At 29.9% G+C, this 12,560-nt stretch overlaps 1 protein-coding gene across 1 annotated transcript; it reads right to left on the bottom strand.

Annotated features, from left to right (window-relative positions):
* Window positions 1-434: 434 nt before the first annotated feature.
* Window positions 435-1,022, bottom strand: LOC124942920 (disease resistance protein Pik-1-like). Its single transcript, XM_047483492.1, has one exon. The coding sequence runs from the start codon at window positions 942-944 to the stop codon at window positions 570-572; it is 375 nt and encodes a 124-aa protein (XP_047339448.1). The 5' UTR covers window positions 945-1,022; the 3' UTR covers window positions 435-569.
* Between the last annotated feature and the right edge of the window lie 11,538 nt (window positions 1,023-12,560).

Below are 12,560 nucleotides of genomic sequence, written 5' to 3' on the forward strand. Positions count from 1 at the left end.
ATATTTTTTTTATAATTTAAATAAATAAAATTTTTTTAACAACTTATTTATTTTATTAGAAATTTTAAGAAAATTTTTTTTATCTTACATGTAGGAGTTACGGGTAGGAGTTGTTCAATATATGATCTATAGACCTAATATTCGACCGAATTAGAACCGAATTCGAATAAACCAAATTTAAATAAATTCACTTAGGTTTAATTTTTAAATTTATTTAAAAAAAATAAAAATTTAAATAACTGGAATTGAAAAGTCAAAAACAGAACAGATGAACCCATAACTGAAACACTGCATCGACCTCCTTAAATAAATCAAAATTTATAATTTTATTAATGATTAATAATATTTATAATTATACAAAACTGTCAGGACTTGTAAAACAAAAACCACTCTCCTGATTTTCCTTTTCTGAATAAACCAATCAACCTTTAGCTAAGAAAACAAATGAGAAAACAGAGAATGAATAAAGAGGAACCTAATTGATCATTTGAACTAGGTAGAGAGAGAAAAAAATATCATCCTCTTCTTCTCTTCAATTTCCCTGTTCTTGGATTTCTTCTTCAATATATTTACATGATGGAACAGTTGGACTCAGTACTGTCTCTGACATCATAAATATAGGGCTGATTAATGGTCGGATATTGATATACCCAAACCGGCATCTGGGGAGTGGCCTGCATAGCTGCTACTACGGCTGCAGGCGGTTCAGGCTTCTTCTCCGGCACCGGACCGACGGAAATCAAATCGGCATAGCCAACGTACTTACGAAGAAGTCTTGTAAGGTCCACGGAATCTACACCTTCTCCGACAATCTCTAACTGATCCTTTTCATTCCCCTGAAGAGCTGCTGATTCAACCCCATAAAGCCCAACCACGGTTTTCAACGCTTTGGATCGGGACTTGTCAGTGTTCATGTTCACCTTAATCAACATCTTTTGCTTCATTTTTGCTTGCCGTTGCAGAAATAGAGGAAGATCGAGTTCGAGTGTATATGTTTGTGTTAAAGGTCGAGACTCGAGAGAGAGAGAGAGGTTTTGATGATACAAATGGAGTAGTTGTTTGAATTGTTTTTGAATTAATTTTAATTATTCAAAGGGTTGTTGATGTGAACCTTCCTTTTATTCTAATTATTAAATTTAATTATTCAATTTGGGCTTGTTTAACAACTTTTATTTGGATTGATTTATGTGAATTAATTAACATCTTTTATATCCAAATAACTTAGTGTCTCAATTTATTATTATTAATTTTTTATTTGGATTTTATATAAAGATATCTTTGGTGTGTTCCTTACCGCGTATAGGTGTGTGCATACTCTTCTTTATATTCTTCACTTTAATTATAGGATTCATACATCACTTAGATTCATACTTTTATATAAGAATGGTTCAATTTTAGTCACATGTTTAGGTTTGTGAAAAAATATTAAATGTATGATATATGATTGGAGAGTTGAACAAAGTGTAAATATTATTTTTTAAATAATCAATAGTTTGTAATAGAGAACATCTATTTGGATTTGTACGTGAGACATAACATCAATGCCCTTTCACATGTGTAACCAAACATTGAAACAAAAAATAAAAAATTTCAAAATATTATTTTTTCTAATTTCTCGAAAAATGAATTATGTGATGACTCTAAACAAGTACAATATAATCTAATCAACAATTAAAATGAACTCTATGTTATTTCTTTATTTAGTTTCTCATCTTGTCTACGAGATTCAAGAGAAAATTAGACATTGGGGTATAAATCTATCGAGTTGATTTTGTTAGAGAAGGCGACGATTTATGCATTATAGTTATCTAGGTATAAACTCGTAAATAGATAATTTACTTAGAATTGTAAAAGTTTGTCATAAAAATATTAGTTATATATTATAATTATTATACATAATTAAGTATTTTTATACATGAAAACAATATATAATTAAGTATAAAATTAGTTTAAAATAATAATAAATAAATTATACAAAAACAAAAGTTATATTAAAAAAATTATTTACATTTGATCATTTGAATAATTTTCTTATTATTTATAAAATAAATTATTATTATTTTTAAATAAAATTTTTATATTATTTATAAACTCGTAAAATTTTAATATCCAAAATTTTTTCCGCATAAGATGATTAATTTCTCTCAAATGAAAGATTTTAACCCTTTATCTTGATATCACGAGTTTTTTTACCGTGCGATCTATTTGAACATTTTCAATAATTATTTTTTTATAGTGCAATTAATAAATATTTAATGATATAAAATATTAATTATCCAAACTTTATTTCTTATATAAAGTTATTTTAATAATTTAATAAAAAATAATTATATATTTCATAAAAATTATGCATCCAACCAAATCTGAAAGTAAAATACAATTTTTTCTTATTCAAATAAAAATAGTAGTTACTAAAATATAAAAAATTACAATTTCAATTCTTGAATACTTATTCTCGTTCTGATTTTTTTTCCTAAAGAGTTCAAGTGTCGTCATCCTTAAATGCACATAGTATTGATTTAGTGGTTTTGTTATTTTAGATTTATTAGAACTGAGTTCATAACAAGCTGCTTACGTATTCTCATAAAAGGAGAAATCATGTCTGAATATGAAGAATGCCTATCGCATTTTCGAGTAAAGGAATGATGAGCATTACGTCAATATTCCACTAATATGTTTGGATATGAAACAAACTCTATAGCCGATCCTTTAATTGTCAAACATGCTCTATGTATATGGTCCTGAATCGAAATGATCATAGAAGTACATGTAGGAGTATGTGGTCCATACATGAAGGGAATGAATTTATGAAAAAAATACACTATTTAAGATATTATTTGTAAACCTAAAACAAGAATTTGTGAACTATGTAAAGAGTTGTCGTCAATGTCAAATATATGTTTTTTAATTAATAATATATTTTTTTAATAAATTATCATCATTAACTAAAAAAAATAAAGAATTAAATTAACAAAATATATAAAAGAAACTTTCTTTCCAATATATTTTTTGTTACATTGTCTATTATTTTTCTAAATTTGTAATGAATAAGTTGAATAATATATAAAAAATTAGTTATTTAAAATAAATTAATAAATATAAAAATAATATACATATAAAAAGTAAAATCAAAATGTATAATTAAGTGAAATTTATTATTTAAGTATATCCACAATCACAATAAAAAATTAGAAAACATATAATCATTAATATCTTATCCAATAAACTTTACTTACAAACTTAATACAAAGTATAAATGCTATTTTGATTAACTAACCTAAAATTCAAATAATACAAATTTTCAATAATTTTTAAAAATATATTAAATTGTAAAAATACTAAACCTAAAAAGAAAAAAAGTTTCTATACGCGTTCTTGTTTTATTAGTAATAATACAAGTCAAAAACATACTGATCGGGGAAGACTTGATCAACTCAGTGTCACCTATAGTCTCTAAAGATGTCACTTTTTCCTTCCATTCAAGTTCCAAGTTGGGCTTTACTAGAAGCTTCTTCAAGGACTTATGTCATCACATTCTTTGAATTTCTTGATAAATTATTGATCTAGTCATTCTTTATTTGTTATAACTTTTAAATAATTTTATTCTATATTTAACTATAAGCCCTTGTTTGAATAAGTGGTTATTGGTTTTTTGTTTTTTTTATCCTAAACTCATTATATTACATCAACCATCCAATAAATTTCTTTATTTATTAAAATATCAAAATTATCCTTTACTTTTTTTTTAATATAAATTAATTATTAAATAAAAATTTAGAGACAGAATAATTTGTTTAATTTTTTTTTTTTTAATTTAAGAGACAAAATAAAAAATAAAAGATGTAAAAGTAAACAAAGAAAAAGAGAGGAATAAGAAACAAAATACACATAACAAATCAAATTAAAATGGGAGAGACTTGTTTATCAAAATTATACATAGGTTATGTGGGTTTATTGCCACCAAATTGCAAACGGAACCAATACTTTGATTTTAAAATGTTAAAATTCGTTAGTTATTTAATTTGATAGGTTGAGTTTGTACAATTTTATTGATTTTCCTTAGTCCCCTGTATATTAGACAAAGCAATCGCTACTTGATCAAGTATTGATCTACAATTGTTTTTCATCTTTAAGGGACGTTTGACAAAACGAAATTGGATGATATATATAAGATTAATATGACTGTCTAAGATGTTCTCCAACTCACACACATAGTCAAACTCAAACTAGGGACTCACTTCAATATTAGGTGTTTGGACTCCTTTTCACCTTAATATTCTCAATTGCATTATGCCCATTTAATCAAATTCTCCCTCTAACAAATGCATATATGCGTTTGTAATTCAAACTTTTAATTTGGTCATTTAACTCTAATTTAAGTGAATTTTATATATTTAGTATTTTATATAATTTTTTTATATGTTTAATTTTTTTAGTTTTATATTATATATTTTTTTTACATATCATAAATTTATAATATTTTTAAAATTAATAAAAAAATTAAAAATAACAAAATAATTTTAATAAAATAAAACACAAATATGAAAAATAAAAAAAAAACAATAATCCATTACTGTAACCCCCAGGAATCGCTCCCCCTCGGAGCTTAGCACGTGTCCTGGACAAGTGGCAACACGGGAAATATTGCGGGAAGACTCGAGGTTCAATGCGTTTCAACCTTAGTTTACATGTTAGACGTCTTTTAAAAGAAAATAATATTTTAAAAGATTTTTAATAATACTTGGGAGCTTTTGAAATTAATCATGTAAAAATAATTAATTTTGTTCAAATATTTTAATAATCTGGGGGCCAAATAATAATATGGCAAAAAACATGTTTAAATTAATTAAACATAACTAATTTAAAAGATTATTTATTTGAAATTAGAGTCGCCAAATGATTGTATGAAAATCATTAAAATGATACGTGTATAGACATATTTATACCAGAATTTCAATAAGAGGTGTATTTTTGGATACGCTCAGGAAAGAGCTTTCACTCTATGTCCTCCGTGCCCGTTAAAGGACGGTTCTAATTTTTTTAAATAAACAAAATCTATCTATTTAAGATTTATTTATAACATTTATTTTATTTAATTAGTAGTATGAGTTCCTAAACAAGGATATGTTTAGATTACATAAATAATTATACAAAATTATTTAGAATAACGTATCTGCGATTGCGTTGATATAATACTAAGTAAAACCCCTAAAAGTATCATAAAAGTGTTAGAATTTAAAAATAAATTCCAAACAGGGCATTAGCCAAAATATTGGTTTAGGAAATATCCTAAAAATATTTAAAAATCATTTTCTAACCTTTTCGAGATTATTTGAAAATGAATTGGAGTTTCAAAATTATTTTTATTTTGAAAAGTGGAACCAAATAGGCCTTAGGACCGTAGTCCTAGGGTCTGGGTTCGGTCTAGCCGATTTGGGCTCGGACGGGGTCAGTCTAGATCGATGTGGTCTGGACTAGGGCTCGGGTCACTTGGTTAAGGGACCGGAGAGCTCGGTCCTGGATTTGGGAGGCTCGACCCAAACTTAGGTTGCTCGATCCTAAGCCTAAGTGACTCGGTCCTAGGTCTAGTTTATCAATCTAGGTCCTTGGTCTTAAGGTTAGGTGGTTCTCAGTCTGAGGCTAAGAGGAGGCTCGTTCCTAGGTAAGAAAATTTGGTCCTAGGCTAAAGGGAGTGCTCGGTCCTAGATTAGAAAACTCTGTTGGGTCTCTTGGTCCTAGGTCTTGGGTATCGGTGTTGGGTTCAGTCCTTCCTCAAGAACATCGGTCTTAATCATCGGTCCTAAATTAAGAACACCGATCATCGGTCTCGGTCCTAACTCAAGAACACCGGTCCTTGGTCTCGGTCCGAACCGAAGATTCTCGTTCTTATTTCTCGATTCTAGTCCTATAGGACTCGGTTCTAGGATCGAGTGTTCTTCATTTAGTATGAAGAAATTGCAGGTCTCATAATTTTTGATGAATCATGATATGTAAGTTGCAGATGATTCATATGATCATGAAATCATCACAACATGTATACAAACATGTTTAACTGCTATTTGAATTTAAAAAAATAAGGATTAAAACTTAAGAACATGAATTTACAAAAATCCAGATTTTCAATTCAAATTTTTGAAAATTTTAATTTAGGTTGATTTGATCAATTCTCTTTCAATAGAAAAGTTCAAACATGATATAATGAGTGATTGTAAACAAAGAACACGCATAAATAAGCCCTAGAACATATCAAACCGATCAAACTTGAAAATTTTGAAAAAATTCAAATCTTTAATCACAAATTGATATACAAAGGTTCTGGATTCATACCAACAGCTGGATAACACTTCTTGGATGTGTTGGAAGCTTTCTAGAAGCCTGGATTGAAGTTGGCATTACCGAAGAAAGTTTTTTATAAAAACTATTCATTGCTGGAATTTGGATTCTTCGATTTGTAGTGTAATATGATGTGATTGTTTGATGATCTGATTAAGAAACCCTTATATACTATTTATACTAGCTTTAGGTCGATCGAGTAAGCTCAATTCAAGTCCAATTGGCAATCTTCGTTCTTATCCCTAATCTTATCTCAATCAGTGGCAGCTTAGCTAGGGAATATGAAGGTTTCTAGGTTTGTGGGTATTGCTGGCAGGTAGAAGGCGAGCACTTGGAAGAAAAATGGAGGGATAAGGATGATTGTAGGCAGAGATAAGCCTTCAAGAAGAATCGTCGCCAATCAGTCGCGATTCCGGCGAGCGTCCTGCATCGGCAAAGAAGACATGTTAAACAACATCGTTTAGTGGCGTCTTTAGGCGTTCCGTCCCTGTCTGTCAGTGTCTGTGCGATCTGGGTTAACGAGTTTAGTCCATCCCGTTAATTGATCTAGTGGAGCGGGCATGCGTTGGCTTCATTATAGCGGGCTTGGTGGCGCGTTCCTGGGCACTAGATGAAAATCCAGCGATGATCCGATGGCTAAGAATCTGGCTGCATTAATTAAAAATAATTTCAACTGCACCCAATTATCACTTTTGTTTTTAATAAAAGAGTTATTTGAAATCGAATTTTTATCAATTTCTTACTTTTTTCACCAAAAATTCCAAGAAAATAATTCCTAAAAATAATAAAAAATTATGTTGATATTTTATTTTTTTGGTATTTTTTGAATTTTGGGGGTATTTATTTAATTGTTTTAAGCCATAAACTACACATAAATGTCAAAACCCTTTGATTGGGCGTAGACTTTATAAAATTCGCGAAGCTCCTTTTCAGAATAAAAATTCATTCCAACTCTAGAGATTTGAACATCGTGTATTTCAACTTCGGGATCCATAAAGCTAAAGAATAAGAGAAACTATATTAAGAAAAAGAATAATGTTCTGGACGAATGGTCCGGAACATGGTCATATTCAGGAGGAAATGGTCCTGAACATGATCATGTTCAGGAAGAAATGATCCTAAACATGGTCATGTTTGGAAAGAAATGGTCCCAGACATGATCATGTTTAGGAAGAAATAGTCACAGACATGATCATGTTCGGGACCATTTTTTCCTAAACATGGTCATGTTTGGAAATATTGGTTCCAAACATGGTCATGTTGGGGACGAAATGGTCCAGAATATGATCATATTCGAGACTATTTCTTCCGAACATGATCATGATCGGGAATATTGGTCCCAAACATGGTCATGTTAGGGACAAAATAGTCTAGAACATGTCCATGTTGAGTACGAAATAGTCCCCAACATGTCCATGTTCTGGACCATTTATACCCAATATGGACATGTTCGGGAGCATTTCGTCTCAAACAAACCAATATTACCCGGAAAAAAAAATCATAAGTTTTAGTAAAAAATATCATTACATTTTAATTTGGTGGTCGTCTTCTTCACGGCCGTCTTGTTCGCGATGGTCTTCTCCGTAGTATTCGTCTTCTAGGTCGTCGTCTACTTCCATTTGGGTTTTTAAATCTAAACCTTGTACTTTTGAGCTTATTAATAGGAGAAAACTATTATTTGATCATAGTCTGGCTATGAATTGATCAAAATGAAAGAAAAGCACGACATATTTTTTTCTCTCTCATCCACCGTGGCTTTTTTTCCACGGTGGCTTCCAGGTGGGAAGTCACTTAGGAGTCGTTGCCCCATCGTCGCTCTCTCTATCATTCATCTTACTTAAATGCTGATACTTGTTGCTAATGATAACTTAGAGAGAAAAATACATGAAAAACATTAGTTTAAAAGGCATTATGGTTTAAAAATAAATCATAAACTTGCCTTTATCAAAATATTTTTTTGTAGAAATATACCAAAATTATTTTGAAATCATTTTCTATTTATTTTGAGATTTTTTAAAATTGTTTAATTTCCAAAATTATAAAAATAATATTGAAATTTGAAAATAGGAACCAAACAGGCCTTATGACTAGTGTCCTAGGTCTTGGGTTCATTTATCGGTCAAGAGCTAAGAGCCCTCAATTCTAGGTTAGGAACCTCTCGGTCGGGTCTTAGGATCCTCGGTCCTAACTAAAAAGCTTTAGTCACTCTCGGTCATGGGCTAGAATTCTCGGTTAGGTGCCAACATTCTTAGTTAGACCTCTCGGTCCTTAGTGGAAGTTATCGGTCCTAGGTTTGGGAATTTTCGGTTGGGTGGGAGACTTCTCGATCCTAGGTCTGACTTCTCGATCTTGGGTGGAATTCTTCAATATTAGGTTTGAGTGTTCTTGGTTAGGTGCGAGACTCCTCGGTCCTAGGTCTGACTTCTCGGTGTCGGAACTCTCGGTCTTAGCTGAAGAATATCGATCGAAACTCTCGACCCTCGATCGAGATCATTGATCGAACATCTCGGTCCTAGGTTAGATTTCTCGGTCCTCAAGAACATCAAAATTGCAGGTTTTGCAATTTTGATAAAGGCTTGAATTTTTTGGTCCAAGGGCCTAGGTAGCTTCACAAAGCTGCTAGGAACATTTAGAATATCATCCCAATGTATCAATCAACATAGGTGGTGATCAATTCATTTAAAACAATTTATAGTAAAAAATTAGGTTTTTGGTTTTAAAGTCTAAGGAGCTAGCCATTAACTTCCTTATACTTCATATACTTGATTGGTGCCAAAACAAGAATCAATCCTAAAATCCAACAACCAAACAATATACAAACTTGTGAATATTTAAATATAAAAATTTCAAATTCAAAATGGAAATGTGAATTAAAGGGTGATTGGAAGCATACAAAGGATTGTAGAATACTCCTTAGACCTTAGGGAAGCTTTTGAGATGCCTAAATCCAAACTTTAAGGCCTTATACAAAGACTTCGAAAAATCCGAAAGCTTGAAGTTTTAATGGCGGATTTCTGATTTTCTTTGATTTGAAGTTGGAGATTGATTCTTTTGGCTTCGAAATTGTTGAGGAAGGCTATTTATAGCCTTGAAGTCGATTGAACCATAAAAATAGATTGAATTAGCCATTAATGACATTTTGGCTGTTCTTGGATCAACTTGTCGAAATAGGCAATGATTACGCCTAAATGTGTAGGGGAAATGATCAACGAAGTAAAGTGATCATTTCACCTTTCGAATCATCTGAAAAAGTTGAGAAACGATTGAGTTCCATCTTTGAAAATCAAAGATGGCGTCTGTTCTTATCCTTCCGGCGATCGCGACGAATGAGATAATCGGAGTTCAAAATGTCGTTGTTTTGGGCGAGAACAAAGACGTGTAGCGGCCCATTAACGTTCGTCAGGTTCCATGAGCTCCGTTGCATTTCAGCTAACGGGCGTTAGCTGATCGCCTACTTCGTCGACGCGCCTTTTTTCGGCTACAACGGGCGACGCGACATGACCCTAGGCGTTGGACGACAATCCAATGCTCATCCGATGGTGGTAATTCCAGTTGCAGCGAATATTTCGAGTTTTGGCTGCACTAGATTACTGATTTATTTTTATTTTAAAACCTTAAGTGTTTTTTGAAAATTTATTTTTATTTTAACCTTTTGGTTTTAATTTTTTCTTTTAAATTACACAAAATATTAAAAATAAATATGACAAATATTTTGAATATTTTAAATATATTTTTGGGTTAAATAAATAATTTTGGGGGATAAAATGTGTACCTGATTTCATTTTAAATTATTTATTTTAATCTCTTGATTTTTCTAAAATTATTTTATGATAAAATGAGTATAACATTTATCCCAAACAATTTTATTTATTTTATCTGGTCATTTTAGTAATATTAGTGATATTATTAGTATCATTCTTTAATTTAGAAAAAAAAATATATTTTTTATTTTTTAGTGATATATTTTACGTAATAAAATATGTTTTTGTTGAAAATTTAGTTGGAAAATTTGTAATATTTCGTTATTTCATTCTAAGTTATTTGCCGTTCTTAAAAATTGAATTAAAATATATTTCGTTGCATCAATGCAATGCGAATTAGACTTTTTATTTATTTATTTATTTATTTTATGATATTAAACTATTTATCTAATAAAATAGTAAATAATTTAAAACTACTCACTTTTAAATACGCGTTATTGTTTCAATAGTAATAAACTGTTAGGAGAAGACTTGATAATTGACCTTGTCAACCATTGACACATTCCTTCCATGTTCCAAGTTAGTGTATAGTAATAAAAGCTTCTCAAGGACTTGTGTCATATTCTTTGAATTTATAGTACACATTTTAATAAATTATTGAATTATTCATTCTTAATTTGATATGATTTTTAAATAATTTTATTCTATTTAACTATAAATACATGAGTTATTTATTCCTCAATTAGATTGGATGACATTAAAGATTATAAAATAACATATTTTAATATCTTAATTGATAATAAGGTTTAATTGTGACATGCTTATTGAATAATATAAACAACTCAAATTAATAAATTAAAAAGAAAAAAAAATTAAAATACTTATTATGGAGTAAAATCACAATTATCATTTTATTGTCTTATTTTGCATCTCAAATCACTGTAATCAGTATTTTTTTTATAATTTTTTTTTTAAAAATAACTCATTTAATTTAAAACACAAAATTTAAAATATAAAATAAAAAAGTTAAATATGTGACATCCGCATTGGACATTCCACATGAATAAACAACCAACCTAAAAATATGCTCTAAATCAAATAGTTTTGAATCATCCAAATTCAACTAATATTCATCAACAAAAAAAATAAAATACATCCCACGGAGTCTTTTTGATCAACAACGAAAGAACACAGCACTAATTATATTTTTTTTAACCCGTAATTCATTCTTCCGTATCTTTGTCAGCTCTAATAATTAATATCCTAATCACATATAAATCATCTTGGCGGAGCCAGGATGAAAAATTACTTGGGGCTGACTCCAACTTGAATCTCAGATTTAACTTTCAATGTTCCGTTTTTTTTTAATAAAATTTTCACGATTATTGGAAGATGAAAACTCGTCATGCCCTCTCAATACACACATTTGCAAAGTGAGTCACCGAGTGCTTTCAATAGTTGTTGTAAGCCGTAATCTGTTATTTTGTTTGTCATTTGAAGACTGTGCATTTAGTACTTTGTCAATATGACAAGGATATTCATTAGATTATCAAGATATTCAACTGCCCTATTATGTGGTGAAATATTATATCCTATATGCATAACAAAAGAGTATCTATCTTCATCATTAACTCGCTTTCAATATTTGAATCCATCTATTATAAATGTAGGTTTTTGGGGTTGCTTATGTTAAAACAAGAAACATGGGAAACAAAAAGCAACATCTTTCAAAGGAGAGTATTTTAACCAAGTAAATTTCTTAAACCAATGACTTTGGAACCGTCGATTTTGATTTCCAAATTTGGTCAGCGGGTACTCATCCTTAATAGGTTGTTATGACCCTATCTTGATATAAGCTCGTCTAATTTCATTCCTTTGATTAAAAAGATATTTCCATATCGAAATACGTAATGTTGGATCAAGTTTAAGAGAACTTACATCAAAATCAATTCTAGGAGATTTGTTAAGTTCTTGAGTAGAGATATCAAATTCTTTATTTTAACTTGTTTATTAATATTAATTTATATTTTTCTTATAAATTTTTGAAATAGTTTAAAATTAAGAAATAAAAAAATAAATAAAAAAATAATGTATAATTATTATAAAATAAGTTAAAGATGAGGCCAAGGTTTAATCACCTGACCTCGTATTCACATTTCAATAACATAGCCAACTGCTTCTTCATGTTGTGATCGCAGCTTCTTTGTCTTGCGATCGCATTAACATGGCGTTGTCTTCTGTTTGATCCTCTCGAGTCGAGCCCAAAAGATCTCATTCAGGATTGGACTGCTGAATCTTGATTTTGAACATGGAATTACCGGTAGCAGAAAGGCGATAAAGACTAATCCGAAATGGGGCATCTGCAAAATGAAATTCAAAAGCACCTTAGAGTGCTAAACTGCCTTTTAAGAAGGGTTAGAACAATGGATCCTGACATGTCCAACACATATATAAAAAAATTTCTTTTAACATTGCAAAGTGATAAGTTATACAAACTTAATTATTTATTTATAATTATACAAAACT

This window comes from Impatiens glandulifera, chromosome 6 (genome assembly GCF_907164915.1).
Source record: "Impatiens glandulifera chromosome 6, dImpGla2.1, whole genome shotgun sequence".
Classification (NCBI taxonomy): domain Eukaryota; kingdom Viridiplantae; phylum Streptophyta; class Magnoliopsida; order Ericales; family Balsaminaceae; genus Impatiens; species Impatiens glandulifera.

Coding starts and splice junctions, on each gene's coding strand:
- LOC124942920 (XM_047483492.1), bottom strand. CDS start 944: ATGAAGCAAAAGATGTTGATTAAGGTGAACATGAACACTGACAAGTCC.